The sequence below is a fragment of the Xyrauchen texanus genome, chromosome 48, assembly GCF_025860055.1.
Source record: "Xyrauchen texanus isolate HMW12.3.18 chromosome 48, RBS_HiC_50CHRs, whole genome shotgun sequence".
NCBI lineage: Eukaryota > Metazoa > Chordata > Actinopteri > Cypriniformes > Catostomidae > Xyrauchen > Xyrauchen texanus.
The window spans coordinates 8,732,863-8,753,645 of NC_068323.1; the positions used below are offsets into that span (position 1 = coordinate 8,732,863).

Genomic DNA, 20,783 nt, shown 5'->3' on the forward strand with positions numbered 1-20,783 from the left:
TGATGAGAATTCGTTTTTATATTATATTTATATTAGGGTTGTCGATTTAACACGTTAATTCAGTGCGATTCATTTTATAAACATAACGTGTTAAAGAAAATGTACACAATTAATCGCACTGCCCCGTATAAGGAAGATTCAGGAGAAATGCATGCTTGTAGTACCACCTGTTAACTCCAGAGGGCAGTAAGTGAAACTTCAGCTGTATGTGCAACACAGTTTATACAGTGAAGAAAAAACTTCAGCAGAACAACACAAACATTAGATTACGTTCTTGTGTTCAAAACACTTGATGGAGCCTGAATCCGAACTAAGAGATCTCAAGATGTGTTTAAAGATTGAGTACTAAACTATATTTAACTTGACACAGTGACCAGTTTATGTTTATGACGCAGGTGTACATTGACGGGTCCTTAAACAAGACAGTTGCTCCACTGCCATATTTTAAGGATAAATAGAAAACTAATTGTGAGTAACCGTTTCCCTAAAACACTTGCACGATACACCAGTGGATCGCAATTGGGTTTACTTCAGCATCCAAATTTTACATTAGGCATCAAGAGGTGACCAAATACAGTACCAAAACCTATCCCCAAATCAGTTTTAATGTAGTCAGGGTTGTCTTTCTTTCTAGTTTGTGTAGTTTGTGGTTTTCGAGGCCACAAGTATAAGCGACTATGGTGATTCTGAGGCTGCTGAGAGCGCAACACGCCCAACACAAAAATATTTTAATATTTTAACCATGCAGCTCCAACGCCTCATTTCCAGTGTAAAGAAGAAATAACTGCGAGTAGACAGTTTTCCTAAAACGCTTGCTTTGTGGATCTCACAAAAGCACGTACACATCATATTTTAGTTGATAATGAAAAGAAAATGAAACCTGTATTTAAGACCTATATTTTCATTATCACATTAAGCACATTTCCTCTACAAATTCTATTTTCTGTAAAGCGGCAGTTTTACTTTTTCTATTTTTTCTCACTGGTGATTTTAATTAGATTCTCTTCACTGTAATACAAGAAAAGTGAATTTAATGACAATGTAAAATGTAAAATTATATTTGTATAAAGTTATTCAAATATTCCTTTATTTATTAAACATTTACTACCCAACTATAAAAAATATTATAAAATAAAAATGTATATAAACAATAAAATGTTTAAATAAAAAAATACATATTTAATTTAAATGAAAATGCAGTACATGACCATGATTGTAAACATTTCACCAATTAATTTTAGATTTTTTCACATTGCATTGATGAGAATTCGTTTTTATATTATATTTATATTAGGGTTGTCGATTTAACACGTTAATTCAGTGCGATTCATTTTATAAACATAACGTGTTAAAGAAAATGTACACAATTAATCGCACTGCCCCGTATAAGGAAGATTCAGGAGAAATGCATGCTTGTAGTACCACCTGTTAACTCCAGAGGGCAGTAAGTGAAACTTCAGCTGTATGTGCAACACAGTTTATACAGTGAAGAAAAAACTTCAGCAGAACAACACAAACATTCGTTACGTTCTTGTGTTCAAAACACTTGATGGAGCACGAATCCGAACTAAGAGATCTCAAGATGTGTTTAAAGATTGAGTACTAAACTATATTTAACTTGACACAGTGACCAGTTTATGTTTATGACGCAGGTGTACATTGACGGGTCCTTAAACAAGACAGTTGCTCCACTGCCATATTTTAAGGATAAATAGAAAACTAATTGTGAGTAACCGTTTCCCTAAAACACTTGCACGATACACCAGTGGATCGCAATTGGGTTTACTTCAGCATCCAAATTTTACATTAGGCATCAAGAGGTGACCAAATACAGTACCAAAACCTATCCCCAAATCAGTTTTAATGTAGTCAGGGTTGTCTTTCTTTCTAGTTTGTGTAGTTTGTGGTTTTCGAGATCACGCGACCTGCACACATTTGTCTAATTTGGCTGGATTTGGCGCAAAAATACCATAACCGTTGACATAAACAACATATACTTTTCTCCTCCATTTTAATAAATTACAAGTCATTTGGTTTTGCAATCATAAAAGTACAATTATATACTTAGTTTAATTTAATTATTGCATTTAGCATTGTTTTTTTACCTGCACTATGCGACCCTATCAGACCAGATCTGCGCTCATTTGTTCAGAACCTACAACCTACAAGTTCAGAACTGCTTTGCTGCACCACACCAACAGCTTTGAAAGAAGCAAAAACCACAACTCACTTTTTTGGCAATGATTCTGGTTCCAGCAGCGTTCGCCGAAATTCCCGTTGATGGTCGTCTGTTTGCAGGTGATCGTCCCAGTGATGGTTCCTGGACAAACATCTCCGCACTCCCGATCATCCTTGTTAGCCACGATGTAGTTATCCTCCACCGAATCAAAGATCTTGGACCAATCGAGGGTGGACAAGTAACACAGATCTGGATTCTTCTCGATCCGCACCGATCCCCGAGTGATGTTAGTCAGGCTGTGGAGGCCGATTTCCTTCAGTTGGAGCATTTCGAACATGACCAGGGCGTAGTTAAAGAAGAGGTTGTTGCCACGGATGACAGTGAGGCTCGGGAACAGGTCGCTGAGACTCTCCAGACCGTAGACGCGGAAGAGAAGCAGGTAATCCGTAATGATGACTAGTTTCGGAAAGCTGAGGCCACGGAAGTCTTCTGGACTGGTCTTGAACATGAGCAGGACTTTCAGGTGGCCCTCGATAATCGTGCAGTTCTCGAGAACATGCAGGTTGGTCGCATTGTTGCGGATGTCTGTGCTGGGGCAAACTGCATTAGGGGAAAAACAGGGAGAGTGATTAGCATATGATGGGAGTTTATTTAATACAATTTTTGTTTTGTAATGAAATCAATTAATATGTTGGCACAATTATATATTTGGTCTATAAAACTCATTTGAACCATTTAAGAAATCGCCTTCAGATCAAAATTTTAAGATCACGAGAAACATTTCAGTCAAGTGACCCCAAACTTTCGAACAGCAGTGTATATGACTTTTTGTTTGGCACTGTTCAGACGTGTTCTTGAGCTAAACAAATCGAGACATCTGGAGACACGTTTTTAAAGTTGATATTCTTTATAACCTGACAGGGCATCTTAAAAACATGATCCATCTGTACAAAACACGCCGCAATGGTGAAGGTCTTCGTCAAGCGCACATTTACATAGAAAAACGATTGAAAGACAGCACAGATGGATGCAAAAACGCATTTGGTGTAAACGGCCCCTTAGGGGGTTTGTGTATCAAGCTGAACAAACAAATAAATAATTACATTGCTTAAACGCAATTAATCCAATTATGGTTAATTGTCAGCCAAAATGTCACGATTGTGAGAGCTCCAATTTATATATGAAGTAAAAATAAAAACCGGTCAAATGGCATTTACAGATCATCCTACAGATTCAATGTATAATGCATAAAGCGTTTCTCTGCAGCTGCTTTTCTTAGTTCATTCATAATCAAGACTCACGCACGCCGAGACGAGGCAGAGAATTCATTAGCAAAGCGATCTCGACAAGAGAGTATCTGCTAATGGATAACATCAAGCAGAACTCCATTCAGAGCTGCTCCATTGATTCACCATCTAAAGAATTCTCACAGGGCTTTTTCAACGGCTGTGGGGGTTCCTCTTGTTTCGCTTCTGAAATCATTACGAAATATTCACTGTGGCCAATTCATTTAAAACTCTAAAGAGTACTAGAAACACCCATTACATATTCAATATACAAATCTTTTTCTCAGTGTTTTTAAACATCCTTAAAACAAGATTTAAGAAAAAGTACAATTCTAATAAAGACACTTTTTCAGATTATTCTTCACACTTATTTTGTGTGTTTTTATATAATTATTCTTAAACAAAAATAAAAAGGATTCAGGTGAGAAAAATAAACATAATTTAAGATATATAGTATTACTCAATTTTGCTTTGGAAGTAAATTAATCTTGTTTTAAGGAGAAACACATTTTTATGTGTTATTTTATGGATGAATCCAAAATTAAACGTTTATTCTTAAAAAAAACAAATTGGGGGGGAAAAAAAATGAAATGCAATTTAAGCTATATTCTGACAACATTTTGCTTTTCAAGTATATGAATTTTATTTTAAGGAGATATTTAACATGAGATATATATTTGAATATATATTATCTTGAATCAAGTTAATTTTTTAAACACCCCATTGGCAATTTTTTTTCTTCCTTTTTCTTATTTTATGGATAGATACAGCATTCCCCCCTTAATGTATAAATCTAACAACATTTTTAGGTACATTCTTTAAAAAATAAATGGGTGATAAAAATAAATATAATTTAGGCTATATTCTCTGACATACATTTTAGCTTTTCAAGTAAAATAATCTTGTTTTAAGGAGATATTAACTTTTTGTCCTTCGAGAAGTTTAATTTGTCTTTTACTCTCTCTTATTTTGTGTATGAATCTAAAATCATTTTGGTGTTTGAGTTTTTTCTAAAAGCAAGGGGAAATAAATTAGGGATGCACTGATACCACTTTTTCTATTCCGATCCGATATCGGAAATCTCTGTATCGGACAATACCGATCCCAAACCGATACTAGTGTTGTTTTTTTCATAATCAGTTTAGAATATCTTTACATTATTGTGTGGAACTAATTGGGAGATCTCTTTAATATGTAAAGAAACACAAACCTATAACTACACATTATTTCAATAAACATGTTTAATAAAGAAATACTTTATTATTAACTAGAACACTGAATAATGTAGCAGCAAAATTAACAGTAATTCCAGTGTAAGTCATCAGCAGAAAAGTGTTGGTGTTTTTTGCACCTCAGGTGCCGTTCTAAATGCATATTATAAGTGAACCAAACTACTGAGCATCTACATCTGAGATGTTGTTCCTTAGTAGCGCTCAAATATTGTGCACCGCGTGAAGGCTAAAAATAGCCGCGTACGTGCGTGTGCATGCCTGCATGTAAACAGAGCAGCGGCATTCAATAACGCGCTAGAGCTGCGTGTGCATTTTATATATTTACTTATTAAACACAGCCTTTTGGGATTCACAGAGCTATCGCACATTTTCAAGTTGCGTTGAATAAAATGCACGAGTCATATGAACTACTTTGTGTTTTTATGGTTCTTTTTAGTCATTTTTGGAGCTTGACACAGTAACAAACAGCATCAGATTTGGATCGGGCTCGTTGGACCAATACCCGATCCGTCTAAAACTTCAGTATCAGAGCCGATACCGATTCAGGTATCCCGATCAGTGCATCCCTAAAAAAAAATCTGATGGGGTGAGAAAAATAAATGTAATGAGATACATTATTTAAAAAAAAAAAAAAAGTTGTTCCAAGGATGTTTAAATTGTTTTCTTTTACTGGAAAAACAAGACAAAACTGCTATAATAAAAACTCTTTTTTTTTTTTTGTTGTTGCAGTTTTTTATAAAAATTAACGAAGGTGTAATATGCAAATGAGTGATTATAAAAAAATACTTCGCTTCAAAATCTCCACTAAAAGGACATCCCTGAAAAACAACGACCAATTTTTCTCATGGAGACAAAGAGAGCATTGGATGTGGACTTTACGGATCACATCCGACTCTGTTTTTCTCCATCTTTCTGCTGGCAGCAGTTCAACTGTCGCTACCGTGATGAATGGTTTCCCCAACGCTGTCTGATATGTCAGTTTAACCTCGTCTTATCATGAGATGGCAAATTAACCCACAAAAACGCTAGTGAGGGAACAGAAATGAAAACAGATTCAAAGTAGAACAAAAAGGGGTGCGTTAGGAACATTTTAAACAAAATTCAGGTGTTTCCTTTACAGCATTTTTTTTTTTGTCCTTTTTGGAGCTTAATAACTCCAATCATTGAATGCTTTTGATCATACAACAAAATCTTGCAACTAAGGTGAGTAAAGTAAAATTTCTACACTGGGACAACTTCAAACCCCTTACGTTGATGAGACGATTACTTTACATAACCGAAACCCAAACTATAACGTTACAACAAGACTTCAACACACACACACACACACACACACACACACACACACACACACACACACACACACACACAAAATGGTTCCATCAGGTCCCTAAAGATAATTGAGCAAACATCATAAAACAGCAACAACTCTCCATAGCAACAAGTCCCAGCATGCACAAACAGACAGCGTGTTCGTGAGACAAAAATGCATTGGCCACTTCAGCCTGTTTACATAAGAGAAACAGTCCAGAGGGAAAAATAAATATAAAAATATAACTCGATTTTGACATTTTTAGAAAAAAAGTGCGCTTGTTTCAATGCAAGCCTTGCAAGGGATTTTTTTTAACCCCTTTTATCGTCCACCAGATGTAGGAACATTTCTGACACTTCTATACCTCAAAATGTAGTGAAACATTCAACCTCATGTCAAAATCATGAAGAACAATCATGTTCTACAAGCAACACTTCCATTCAAGCTCAGATCTAAATGAGGACAAGGTTACATTTTACGGTGTTGGTCAACATTTTCAAGATCGACTGTAAATAGACACAGGGCCTGTTTTTGGAATCACATGAGACCTCATACACCTGTCTGTTCTCACACTACATGAACTTCCCCTTTTCCTGTTCACTAAATTACTATAACTGCTCATCGCCCGTATGGATTGGGGAAGCGTTCTTGTCTCAGCCTGACTGAAAGCGAATACCCAGCCATCATTTAGACCCCTGATTTATGGGTGTCAATGCGGTGATGTAAGTTGCTGCCTGTATACACCACACTTCAGGAATGGGGGGGCTTTTCTGATACCAAAAAGCAGCAGCAGCTGGTAGAGTAATGCTTACTGAGTAATGTGCAATGAAATGGTGACAAACGCCATAGAATTGACTGGAACAGATGGGGCTAATCAGGCTAGAGACGAAACATCAGCGATACCAAAAAACAACTAAACACTGCAGCTGAATAGTGTTCTAGAAAGTTGAGAAAGTCTCAGAAAAAGAACGCAGGGCATTGTAAGATTCAAGATTACCTTTAGAATCATCGTAGAGATGCAACAAAGAAGCACTCTAAAAAAGATGGTTCTTCAAAGATTCTTTACTGACCTTAAGAGTTCTATTTAGAACCATATCTTCCTGAAGAACCCTTTTGAACCCTTCTTTATTCCCACCCTTTTGGTTTATGAATATAACTTAATAAATTCTTTCAAAGCCACCGCGTCATTGGTTGACTGGAGCCCTGGCAGCTCAACCGACAGCTACACAGACTGTGTCGCCACAGGTAAACTTGATATACAGTTGAAGTCAAAAGTTTACATACTTAGCCAGATACATTTAAACTCAGTTTTTCACAATTCATGACTTTTAATAGTAGAAACCATTCCCTGTCTTAGGTCAGTTAGGATCACTACTTTATTTTAAGATTGTGAAATGTCAGAATAATAGTAGAGAGAATTATTTACTTAAACTTGTATTTCTTTCATCACATTCCCAGTGGGTCAGAAGTTTACATTCACTTTGTTAGTATTTGGTTGCATTGCCTTTAAAATGTTTAACTTGGGTCAAACGTTTTGGGTATGCTTCCACAAGCTTCTCACAATAAGTTGCTGGAATTTTGGCCCATTCCTCCAGACAGAACTGGTGTAACTGAGTTAATTTTCTATCGGATTATGGTCAGGGCTTGGTGATGGGAACTCCAATGCTTCACTTTGTTGTCCTTAAGACATTTTGCCACAACTTTGGAGATATGCTTGGGGTCATTGTCCATTTGGAAGACCCACTTGCGACCGAGCTTTAACCCTTTAAGACCTAAGGGCATTTTTACAATTCATTTTCCGTCTGGTTTTATTTACTAAAAAAGCTTGTAAAACATCAACCCTGTTGTGCACAGACAATTGACACACCTCTTTTTTTTCAAGACAAATTGGACTTTCAGCATATTTGTGTTGCATTGATGTCACCTGAATGTAAAATAAGTTATGGGACCATAAAGACAAATGAAAAAATAAAACGGAAATTGAATCACTCAAATATTTATTGAAATCACACACAAATAAATAAAAGCTAAGCAAATTTCCTCTGGAAAACAGTTTGTTCATGTCTTTGGAGTCCTGGAGCACAGGAATAAACATTGTAACTTCTACAGAACCAAAACTATTTACATTTTTCCAAAAAAGTCCAGGCGTTTTTGCCTCATTCACTGGTGCCAAGCCTCAAAACAGTTCCTATCAGCAATCACACAGAGGGCCACATCACAGGCTTTGCATTTCCAGGGGTGGCCTGTTTGACCTGCCTTGTCTGCTTGCAGTTCACACATTGCCTTCTACCATAGGAGGCCTTCTTGCTGGTTTCAGTTTGGTCTGATGTTGGCACAGGTACATGGTCACTTTGTTGCTGGCGTCTCTCTCTCTCTCTCTCTCCTCAAAACTACTTTGCCGTGCGTCTCTCTCTCCTCAAAACTACTTTGCCGTGCGTTTCTCTCTCCACAATATCAGAGCTTGGTTCATGCGTAATGACGCACACCAACGTGGAAGACGGATCAGCCTGTCATTGGTCAACAACCTCACGCAAAGCATCATGTGATATCCAAAATGGCAGCTATCATCGAGCTAGCGGCAAAAATGATGGAGAATTGATAAATTATGGACATCAAGTGGATAAATCTTGGATGTAAGTGTTTGGATTTATTGCTGAAAAACTCCGAAAAGAGGCACAAGTTCGTTAGCTTTCTGCTGGAAAAAACGGTAAGAAAATCGATAAAACTTTCATCAAATTATATCAATATTTATCGGAGGTGCCGTGTGATGTCGTGGACGATGCCGTCGGGCTCTGAGGGTTAACTTCCTGGCTGATATCTTGAGATGTTGTCAATATAGGACTCGTTTAACTGTGGATATAGATACTTGTCTACCTGTTTCCTTCAGCATCTTCACGAGGCCCTATGGCACTTTTTGCACCAATCTACATTCATATACTTGCATACTATTGTTTGTACAGATGAACGTGGTACCTTCAGGCGTTTGGAAATTGCTCCCAAGGATGAACCAGAATTGTGGAGGTCCACAATTATTTTTTTCGGAGGTCTTGGCAGATTTCTTTTAATCTTCCCATGATGTCAAGCAAAGAGGAACTGAGTTTGATGGTAGGCCTTAAAATACATCCACAGGTACACCTCCTATTGAGTCCAAATTCCCAATCAGAAGCTAATTGACTAAAGGCTTGACATCATTTTCTGGAATTTTCCAAGCTGCTTAAATGCACAGTTAACTTAGTGTATGTAAACTTCTGACCCACTGGAATTGTGATATAGTCAATTAAAAGTGAAACAATCTGTCTGTAAAGAATTGCTGGAAACATTACTCCTTTCATCGTTTCCAGTAGATGTCCGAATCAACTTGTCAAAACTAACTTTGAAATCTGTGGAGTGGTTACAACATGAATTTTAATGACTTCAACCTAAGTGTATGGAAATTTCTGACTTCAACTGTGTGTGTGTGTGTGTGTGTGTGTGTGTATATATATATATATTAAAATGTCGCCGAAACATTTTAACAATTAGTAGTTTTAGCAGGAAATTTTCAGTGACAAAAAATCCCATTAGCTCAGTTAAACGGGAGTTCGCTTTTGCTTATTTTTCTTTCATTTAACTCGTAGCTTAAAGTGAAACCGTGGTAAATTTTAAGTTTACAGTTTATTGTAAATATGTTGTTTGGGAGCGAAATATTTTTTAAGAGTTTGGCCAAATTTAAAGTCATGATTTATACCACTTTTGTTACCGCTATGTCTGTAACGGTTTGTGTTGGTGAGATCGCATTTTCTTAGCTCATACACATCATACAAATCCTAGAAGAATATACAGTAAAACTGTATGGTGGAACTTTCCAAAAGCATTTACTATTTTAAGCATTTGCATGTCTAATTGTGCAAAATGTTTCTCGTTGCAACACTATCGTCTAAGCATTCTATAATTATAAGTTATATTACTCCGAGCTTATTAACCCTTAGATTTATAAATGTAGCCCTACATAGTCCAAATAAATATCTGCATCCAGTTATTTTTTTGGCAAATATATTTAATAATCCTGATGAGAATTCATGAAGATATAACCAAGAGCTCTTTTTCTCTCCCTGCAGGGCATGAGAATAATGGACCAACTTTAGTGCATACAATAATCCCACAACAGCTCATCAATAAGCTGGGCCTCAACACCTCCCTCTGTAATTGGATCCTGGACTTTCTAACAAAAAGACCTCAGTCAGTCCGGGTCGGCTGCAACACCTCCAGCACTACCACACCCCCAGTGCTCAGTCAGCTGCTCTTCACGCTGCTGACACAAGACTGCACTGCCAAGTTCAGCTCCAACCACATCATCAAGTTTGAGGTTGACACAACTGTGGTAGGCCTCATCAGCAACAATGATGAAACACTCTACAGAAAGGAAGTGGTACAACTACTTGAATGGTGTGGTGCTAACAACATGTCCCTCCATGTGGGGAAGACAAAGGAGGTTGTGATGAACTTCAGGAGAAACTCTGTTGACCACCTCCCACTAACCATCGACGGCACGGCCATGCAGAGAGTCAGCAGCACTAAATTCCTGGGGGTGCACATCACAGAGGATCTCACCTGGACCACCAACATGATATCAATATCCAAAAGGGCCAGCAGTGCCTCCACTTGCTGCGCCAGCTGAAAAGTGCAAGTCTCCCTCCACCCATCCTCACCATATTCTACAGGGGCACCATTGAGTGTGTTGGCCAACTGCATCACTGTCTGGTATGGGACCGCAAAACACTACAGCGAACAGTGAATACAGCCACAAAGATCATCTGTATCCCTCTTCCCTGGACATTTTCCTTGCATGGTGCTCCAGCAAAGCCACCAGCATTGTGAAGGACCCCACCCATCCCTCCCACGGTCTCTTCCAGCTCCTACCATCAGGAAGACGGTACCAGAGCATCCGAGACCGCTGTACCCGACTGCTCAATAGCTTCTTCCCCCAGGCTGTGAGAGCCCTCAATAACAATCAACCCTTCCCCCTCTGACCCCCCTGCCACATCCTGAATCAGAAACATTTCAACAGCCTCCCACTTCAATAGACACGTAACCTCTAGCTGCCATTCTTCTACAAGGAGTCACTGTTCCTTTTTAAGAACTGTTTACAATTCTTATGTGCAATACTATGAGGGTGTTATCTTCTCTCACTCTCTCAGTTTATACACACTGGACACCTTAACCTCTTCGCTGCTACCCAAGCTCACCAGGGAAACGCAAATGTTTACATCTATATACATTTCCTGTGTTTAACGTCCTCATGTCCTGAATGTTTTCTGTACTGTTGCACTACGCGTGTTAATTATCTGTAAAGTATATAAGTTAGATAGGTCTATGTGTAATATGTTTATATATGTAGCACCGTGGTCCCGTGAGGAACGACATCTCGTTCCCTTGTATGTCTCTACATATAGCGGAATGACAAAAGCTCACTTGACTTGACTTATAATAACCTCTAAATAATAAATCACAGAATTAAACAATTAATCTACACGTTATCAGACAACATACAGTTTTGTCAATGCTTGATAAAGGCAGCACAGCACATGGGTACATTTTGTACCCCATGTTGAGCAAGTTCATATTAAGGGCTTTAAATTTTAACCTTTTACAAAGTAAAGGTGGTTTCCTAACCATAAGATTGTCTTTTTTTATTTAATAGATCTCTACCAGAACATGCACGTGACCGACTCAAGAGGTAAGCTGTCATTTTCTTAAATATACTGACATTATGTTCTGAAAAAAAAAGGGGGTAATTTTGGATATTTATTGTGATTTCAGGTATCCATCCCACCCCGGGTATATTCATTGTGTTTAGTGCATTACTGCATTATAGTCAAAAAAATGTAACATTAAAAATCATTTAAATATGCATATATAAAAAAAATAGAATGACGTATAAATTTTGTGCAATTTAAGTAATTTTTTCATATTACAGTGATGAGAATGAGTGGTATTTTTAACACTGTGGTAATAAGAATTAGGGTGGAAATGTCACGTACCAATGTGATTTTGGGGTGAAATAAGACTTGAACGAGTTCTTGACAGGTTTAAAATCAAGACTGCTTTCAGGTCATGGAATAAACACACACACACACACACACACACACACACACACACACACACACACACACACACACACACACACACACACACACACACACACACACACATTTATATATATGTATATATAGAGGTTGACTAAGACACAAACTTTTACAGCAACTGTAGAGGTGCAGTAAAAAAACAAGTGCTGCATTTAGATCTAGAAAGATCTAGAGATAAAGACACGCCTCACTGTCGGTCGCAACTCAGCGTCTAAAACACAATGTGAGTGAGGGCTTATCATACAAAACCATCATCCAGAGTGCAGACAAGTGCGAAATTAACTTTGTGTTCAAACGGATACGGATAAGATGCAAAGTGATCTTTTAAGAAATATACAGTACGAGAGATTTATAGCAGATCTGGGATAAGTGCACACAGCTTTAGAGACATTATAGAAGGGCCGTTTCTGAGTTTACATAAGGGCCGAGAGCCAAGATTTCATTTCCAAACAGGGGCACACAGCAGGTTAAAAACATATTTTGTCCCCCCCCTCAGCACAGATAAGGTCGAATAAAAGGGGGACATTTGAGCTGTAACATGAGCTGCGCTATCCATGATGTAAGGCAAGCATGACGGTTAGCGATCATGCGCATGAATGGATGTGCCTATAGCCTCATGTGTAAATAAACACACACTGATACAATGCCAAAGGAAATGAGACTTCCAGAAAAAGGCTGGGACAGTGTATTATCATTAAAGGGATGGTTTACGCAAAATATAAATACTGTCTGCAGAATTTCTTCATGACTTTTTTTAGGTGGACAAGAAAGATGTAAGTCACTGTTTCCATTCACATTCATTCTTTAAATATAAAAAGAGAAATGACTGAGGCTATAAATATTTTTTGGTGAACAATCCCTTTAACAAAAGCACAAATTTAAATTAAAACTAATATAATTGGAAAAACTGAAACTAAACTAATTTCCATATTTCAATATTACTTAATGCCTTAAGTTTGGCATTCCAAATAGTGCTTCGTAAAATACTATTTAGTAAAATACCCCAAAAATAAAATAAAAAATATAAAAAAAATGATATATACATACATACACAAAAAATAAATACATTCAACACACAGAGATGCTTCAAATTTCACACTCAAAACTAATAGCAATACAGTAGCATGATGCACTTTACCTTATTGGTCAACAGCTGTGTTTGCATCCAAATTATCAATTTAATTAATGTGAAAAACCATGACATCGCAAAAGCAATGTGCAAATAAAGCTGCGTTCCAATCCCATGTGTTTAAAAGAACAAAATCGACACTCCAAGGGAAATTGTAGCCACTGTGACTCTTTTATTAATAAAATACTCGCAGTTTAGAGCACACAGACCAAACACTGTAAAGAACTCTGTCTCACGTCACACAGTTCTGGGAGCACTATGTATGTAAGTTCATCAATCCTTACGACTTTGCCGTGCGGATCTAGAAGATATTTTTCAAGTGTCATTAAACCTGCTTTTCGACACCGTTCGAACTGTTTGTTCAGCTTATTTGTCTCTGCAAACTCTTTACGGGCTTGGGATTTTCTAGACACCGTTATTTCTGGATGACCAGAGCAACATTTCAGATGCGATGATTGGTCCGCTGGTTAGTCCAGTAAAATGAACCAATTATTCAGTCACATGACTTCACAAGCATCTTGTATTCATAATAAATTCAATAGAAGTTTGTTCCTTAGATGTGTTTCCATCATAGTCCAGCTTTTATGCAATATCCCAAAATGTGCATGAAAATATGTGGATGGAAACCCAGCTGATGAAATTCACGAATCACAAGCCTCGAACAAGTGCGATAATAATAATAATAAACAAGTGATCAGTATGGACTATGAAGGCCTTAGCAATTTCCCACTGTTTACAATATGAGATACCCCCTTATTTTTAGCTTTACATTCCTAATGGAGAATTTAATATGCTTCTAGCAATAGTAACTAGCACTTGGAAATTGGAGCATGGTGATTCTTAGTCCACATGTCCGGCGAGAGCAAGTTGTCAGGCCTGCACATAACAAACAATAACTACTTTGTAGCAAAATGCATTTCGAACAAAAATCTGTGGTCAAACAGTGACTGCACCAAATATCACTAGCTGTGGGGTAATTACGCTCCCATTGAAGGCTTCTGCCCCCATTAGGGAGGCTTGTGCCACTGAAGAGAGACTAGAACACACTTCCTAATGCTTCTAAAAGCAGCTACGGGCCCTTAGGGTCATCAGGGACACTATCCCGCTTGTAGCACGTTACTCTAAATCCAGATGAGAACTGGCATGTCGACTATTTGGCTGTATCTCTCAAATGTGCAACCTAGCAGGTGCAGCCACGTTGTATCATACCAAAGTTTTGGTAGACAACTAGGATCTGGGGATAGCACCATTTTATGACCAATTTATGACCGTAGTAAGAGTTAGGGGTGAGTCAGGATGGTTGATTGAGAAGTCGATTAGTGAGGTGTGAGGCTGACGTATAAAGTCGAAGTGAGTTTATCTACTTTAGCTTTAAAAACCCCATGAACTCAAAATTGAGAGTTTTATAACAAACTTTAAAGCTTAAAAAAGGATCCAAAAGTATATTAAAAAAAATGTCCTTCAGCTTCTGTATCATATTTTAAGCCTTCTGAAAGTATTCAATGAGTTTTGGTATGAAACATCCTGAAAGTAAAGATTTCCCTTTGCCCTCCCTATTGGATGGTGAACCAACCAAGTGGGACCCACCCAATCAGGTGAAAATAAAACTACAACCCCCCTGATATAAATTATGACTTTATTTTTCCCAATTTGGAATGCCCAATTCCCACTACTTAGTAGGTCCTCGTGGTGGCACGGTTACTCACCTCAATCTGGTTGGCGGAGGACAAGTCTCAGTTGCCTCCGCTTCTGAGACCGTCAATCTGCACATCTTATCACGTGACTCGTTGTGCATGACACAACCTGTGTCCCATTGAGAGCGAGAACCACTATTCATGACCACAAGGAGGTTACCCCATGTGACTCTTCCCTCCCTAGCAACCGGGCCAATTTGGTTGTGTAGGAGACCTGGCTGGAGTCACTCAGCACACCCTGGATTCGAACTCGTGACTGCAGGGGTGGTAGTCAGCATCAATTATGGCTGAGCTACCCAGGCCCCAAATGATGACTTGATTGACCATTTCTTAAAAATAATCATAAACCAGGGCGTGCTGAGTGGCTCCAGCCAGGTCTCCTACTCAACCAAATTGGCCCGGTTGCTAGGGTGGGTAGAGTCACGTTGGGTTAACCTCCTCATGGTCACTATAATGTGGTTCTCGCTCTCAGTGGGGAGCATGTGCGTGGATGCCGTGGAGAATAGCATGAAGCCTCCACACGCACTAGGTCACACTGTGTTCATCGCAAAAATAATCAGACATATAATATGTATTGCCCAGCTCTGTACAGCATGCTAATTAAAGCACCACCACTCAAAATTTCTAAGATAATAAAAAGTTGTTGGCTGCCTTGCCAAATAGTCGACCATTGTGACCCATCCCTGGTTGCATGTGGCAACTGTAGCAAAGGCTTTGAGTTTTCAGTCTTCCATACTGTTTTGAAATCGAATGTTTTCTTTGCAAAGAGCCAAGAAGACAAATTCCAATATGGATCAATTCCTCATTTAGACTGCTGACGGGCGCAGTGTGTTTGGGCAGACAGAGCGAGATGAATATGGCCATTGCAGTGCGGCCCCTCCCGTGCAGTGTCTGGAATCAGTCCACACAGTTACCGCAGGGAGAGGAGCGGCCAAGCGTCTACAGGGGAGACAGGTCACTTTAATGGGCTGTTTGTCTGTTCTGGAGACCACCAGTTCAGACTGCCTGCTGCTGGCTAAAGCCTGTGTCAACTCATAAACCTGCATGCTCAGTGCCACTCTGTGGCTCATCATGAAGCAGTTATGGCTTGTTTTTATTATTTTCTATTTTTCGCATGTAGGGGATAAAACTGACTGTGACAGTGGATGTGGATGCTATTGGGTCGACTCGGTGAACCCTTTAGAAAAGAATATAAAAGAACTGAACCAAATATAGTCAAAAAGGTCAGAATCAAACAAGCAAACAGAATTTAAATAAACTGAATTATGCACATTATCAAACAAAAACACAATAGAACAAAAAAGAACTAAACAGAATAGGTTATAATTAAAAAAACAAAACCAAAATAGAATAGAATTAAACAGATGAACGGAAACTAATTGAATATATTAGACTATAATCAAACAGAAATTAACTGAACAGGATCGAATCAAACAAACAAACTGAAATAGAATTGAATCAAACACAATAGAATCAAACAAACGAATTGAAACAGAATAGAAATCACACAAAAAATTAACCAGGTATAATAGAATCAAACAAACTAATTGAAACAGAATAGAATCAACAGAAATGAACTGGACTGAATAGAATCAAACAAACAAACTGAAATAGAATTGAATCAAACACAATAGAATCAAACAAACGAATTGAAACAGAATAGAAATCACACAAAAATTAACCAGGTATAATAGAATAAAACAAATGAATTGAAACAGAATAGAATCAACAGAAATGAACTGGACTGAATAGAATCAAACAAACAAACTGAAATAGAATTGAATCAAACACAATAGAATCAAACAAACAAACTGAAATAGAATTGAATCAAACACAATAGAATCAAACAAACGAATTGAAACAGAATAGAATCAAACAAATAGAACTGGGTAGAACCAAACAGAACCAACAAATATATACGGAGCAGAATATCATAAAATTGAATAAAAACAGAAACCAAAACTACTGGATAGAACCAAATAGAACCGATCAACTAAATAGTTGTATATCTCAAAGTTAACCATCAAATTTTGTGTGTTTTTCTGTGCACAATCCTGAAAGACAAACAGTAAGCTTACGGGAGCCCCTCCACAAGCAAGATTATTCCTGCATTTGTGAATATATTTGAGAATAACTGCAGCATTAGACAGCGAAGAAATATCAATTCATTACACCGAGACAAGGAGCTTAACTAATATTTCCACCATTCGTTTTTCCACTAGATTTTCCCAGACATTGAAAAGAGTTTCAAACACACAGCAGCATGTTGATTTTTCCATTCTGGATATCCTTAACCAAAGCAAGGTGGGACATGCACTAAACGTGCAGAGAAATTCAACCCACAAATCATTCACTGTCTGCTCAACAGACAGAACAGATCCAACTTTACACATGTCTATGAGCAGCCGTCTAAAACACCGGTCTGGACGGACAAGATGTGGCATATTCCAAAAAGGTATTTACATATGTTTGAATGAACATGAAGGAGGGCTGGTAAGCATGATGGACAATCATTGTGTTAACTAAAAAATAAAGACGCGAGTTTACAAAAGAACGAAAACTAAACTGACACTAAAAATGAGCACTACAATATGAACAAAAAGACTTTAGTTTTATATTATCATTAACAAAAATGCTACAAATTTAAACTAGCAGTGGAAAAAATACTTTTGTTCACTAAAAATATTCAAACGGGAGTTTGCAAAAGACAAAACAAGCTCTTTTGAGAATGAAATAATCACAGATTTTGCGCAAGTTTGCCAGGTTAGTGACCTCAAATCTGTTCAAGATATTCAGAGTTTCATTCGAAGCATGTAGCAGAACGTTTTAGTCAAAGGTCTGGCTACGCGAGACTATGGCGAGGTAACGTGAAATCGAGAACCAATACTACAACTCTAAAAGTGGTTCCAGCAAATGTCTCCATGATATGTTAAAAAGTCCCCACAAATGAAATTAGAGTCTCATTTAGTTGATGCAGATGACCTCAAACTAAACACACCCACCCCTTATTTCAAGTATAATGGTAACAAAGTGTTTGCGATCACAATAAACGTCCAGTTCTAGTTGCTCTGCTCTAGTTTGCGTTCAGCAAAAGTGCTGCGGTACAATGGGATTTTGGTGTGATGTGCCACAAAAATCAAGGCCGCAGTCCTGGCACACGCTGTGGGTAACCCTACCCTCCAAGTCTCCCTCCATCTGTGTGAGCCCACTCTATTCTCTTGTGGCCGGTCAAAACTGGCGTCAAAGTTTACCACTTTTACAAGAACACGGATCAGCAAGAGAGAAAAACCAAACCAAATAAATAAAGCTTGACAAGTGTACTTCATATAATTACAATGGATGCACTGTTTCTACGAAGCTGTAGTAAACCATGCCTTGTTATTTCTCGCCCTGGGTGGCTGCCAAGTCCAGTATGTGCTGTCGCCTCAGCGTTTGGCTTGCCGTAGTATTTAGACACATTTCTGAAGTTTTCCTCTCAACACGCTCCATGCCGAAATGTCTGCCACAAAGAAAAGACTAAAAAGACGCAAAAATTGCGTCACATGCCCATGACCCCAAAATGCTTCTTGCCAAAATGTTAATGATGCCTTATGGTTACAAACAGGTGGCTCAAAAAAGGCTCCAAAAAGAAATAATGCGTCAACCTCTTGATTTTTTACAGGTGTCGTCTCATAAGCTAACCCAAATGGGTGTAATTTCAGCTGTTATGGAACGTCTATGAGCTGTTATTTATGTAGTATTAGCAAACTTGTTGATATTTCCAACACTTTCAAACTGGACTATTAAAATGAGACTCTGGCTAAACGTTGGTGTTGTTTCAAAGTCAATATGAAATCAAAACTGACCCTATTTACTTTCTTCTTAATACATGTTTCAGGTCTTACTGCAACATGCCCTCATTAAAATCACATTACTATACCTACGTTTGAGCAAAATTATGTTTACATGGCTTGTTGATCCGATCACAGCACTGGTGAAAAGAACACTAGAGGTGCTACAACAACGACTTTTATTCCCTTTCGCACAAATTACGAGTAAAATGTCAAATTATCGGTTTCTAAACACTTTCCGCCCTGTTCCTCACACAGTGCCATCTTAAGACATCTAAACACTTATTGACTTGTAGTGATACATTTTAAAGTTTTCATTACATCTACAACTACATTTACAAGCTTGATTACGTGTGAACAAATTGTGCGGTAGCTCAACTGCGAGAGTTGCACTTGTGATGCAAAGGACTAGGGTATGAGTCTTGAAGAGGGTCATAGAAGCATTTCTCATGTCACATTTGCTTTATCTGACACTATTGGTTAGGTTTAGGTTGAAAGTTTAGGATACTAGGTAGGTCGGTTTTGTTGATTTAAACTCGATAGAGCATAACCTTATAAACCTCATCTGTTTGGGAGAACATTTGACTTGCTTTTAGCACCACACAGTGGACATTTCAGCAGCTGCAATACATGTTAGGAGCTGCAGAATAACATTTTGCAAAAACGTTGCCACAGTCACATTGCTTTCTTGTTGTGTACGATTCATTTGCAAATGTGAATATTTTTAATAATAAAAAAATTGCGTTAGTAAAGTTTCAAAGTATAATAACTTGCTCAGTCTCTGAAACAACTTTCCTATTCAGCTGATATCAACATGCCGTCTCCATTCTGGTGCCCACTTTTCCTGATCCCATCAATTCCCAGAGGATAAAATCAAGTCCCACCCTACTTTATGTATGGTTGAATATCCTGTTTCACAAGGAAAGATGTAACAGTATAAAAGTAAAATGGGTTGCAAATTACGTTTATTTTGACGACAAAATTGTTATCTCAATTTTCTCAAATGAAAGCGAGTCAAAACAAGTTGTGTATTACCAGAACGTTGCCCCTAGGAAGAAAGAAACAGTATGTAAAAACATCTCCGAGCTTGTCCCATCTTTGTACGTTTACCAAATGTACATTATGTATGCATAGCTGTATTGGACAAAAACCAGCAGGCAATAAAGGTGACAGAGTTGGATGTTGACACTTATAAAACCAAGTTAACATGGTTACAGGGACGGATTATCGTGGCAGAGCATTGTGTTTGTGTGTGTGTGATAGGCAGGAACGGTGGGTGCGAATGTGCTGTAAAAGAGAAAAACAAAACAGTGAATGACAGTGAACTCTCTCACCTCCCTTCAAACGAGAAAAACTCTGGGACGACGTGCTGCCTGACAGCAGAGCAAAGACACAAAGCCACAAACTCACAAAGACACCCGCTTCTGGTCTCGGGTAGGGAATCCTGCCCAATGGAAGGAATGTTCTCTTTGTAACTTGGTTTACACAATCAATGCCGAGGAAATTAAATATAGGGGAGACTAGGATTAGTTTGTACAGGAGAAAGTTGTCAAAAAGCCCTTATCTCGATAACTGTTTGGCTGTAAGTCAAGTCAAATTGCATGAATGCTTTTTTCCTCTTGCTGTACTTTTTGTATGACCATTTCAAACACCTAGTTTAAAATGGAGTGAACACAGTAAAACCACACTGGCATACATGGTCAAATTTTCAATTATAGGTAGATTTTAACCAAAAGGTTGAACTAATTTCAAAGGACATTTTATTATTGATAGGTTCCACTGTGCAGAGAGCAGAATTCATGTTTCCCTAAATTATTGCAAGTCGCCCTCGCCCTGAAGCAGCAAAGCATCCCCACACCATCACACTACCACCACCATGCTTGACCGTAGGTATGATGTACTTTTTGTGGAATTCTGTGTTTGATGTAGCTACACCAGATATTTTACGGGACCTGTCAACAAAAAAGTTCCACTTTCGACTCATCAGTCCACAGAA

General features: G+C 38.1%; 1 protein-coding gene across 1 annotated transcript; it reads right to left on the reverse strand.

Annotated features, from left to right (window-relative positions):
* Nucleotides 1-2,154: 2,154 nt before the first annotated feature.
* Nucleotides 2,155-3,661, reverse strand: LOC127639495 (insulin receptor-like). Its single transcript, XM_052121551.1, has 2 exons — nucleotides 3,610-3,661; nucleotides 2,155-2,779 (listed from the first exon to the last, which is right to left on the reverse strand). The coding sequence occupies exons 1-2, from the start codon at nucleotides 3,659-3,661 to the stop codon at nucleotides 2,163-2,165; spliced, it is 669 nt and encodes a 222-aa protein (XP_051977511.1). The 3' UTR covers nucleotides 2,155-2,162.
* Between the last annotated feature and the right edge of the window lie 17,122 nt (nucleotides 3,662-20,783).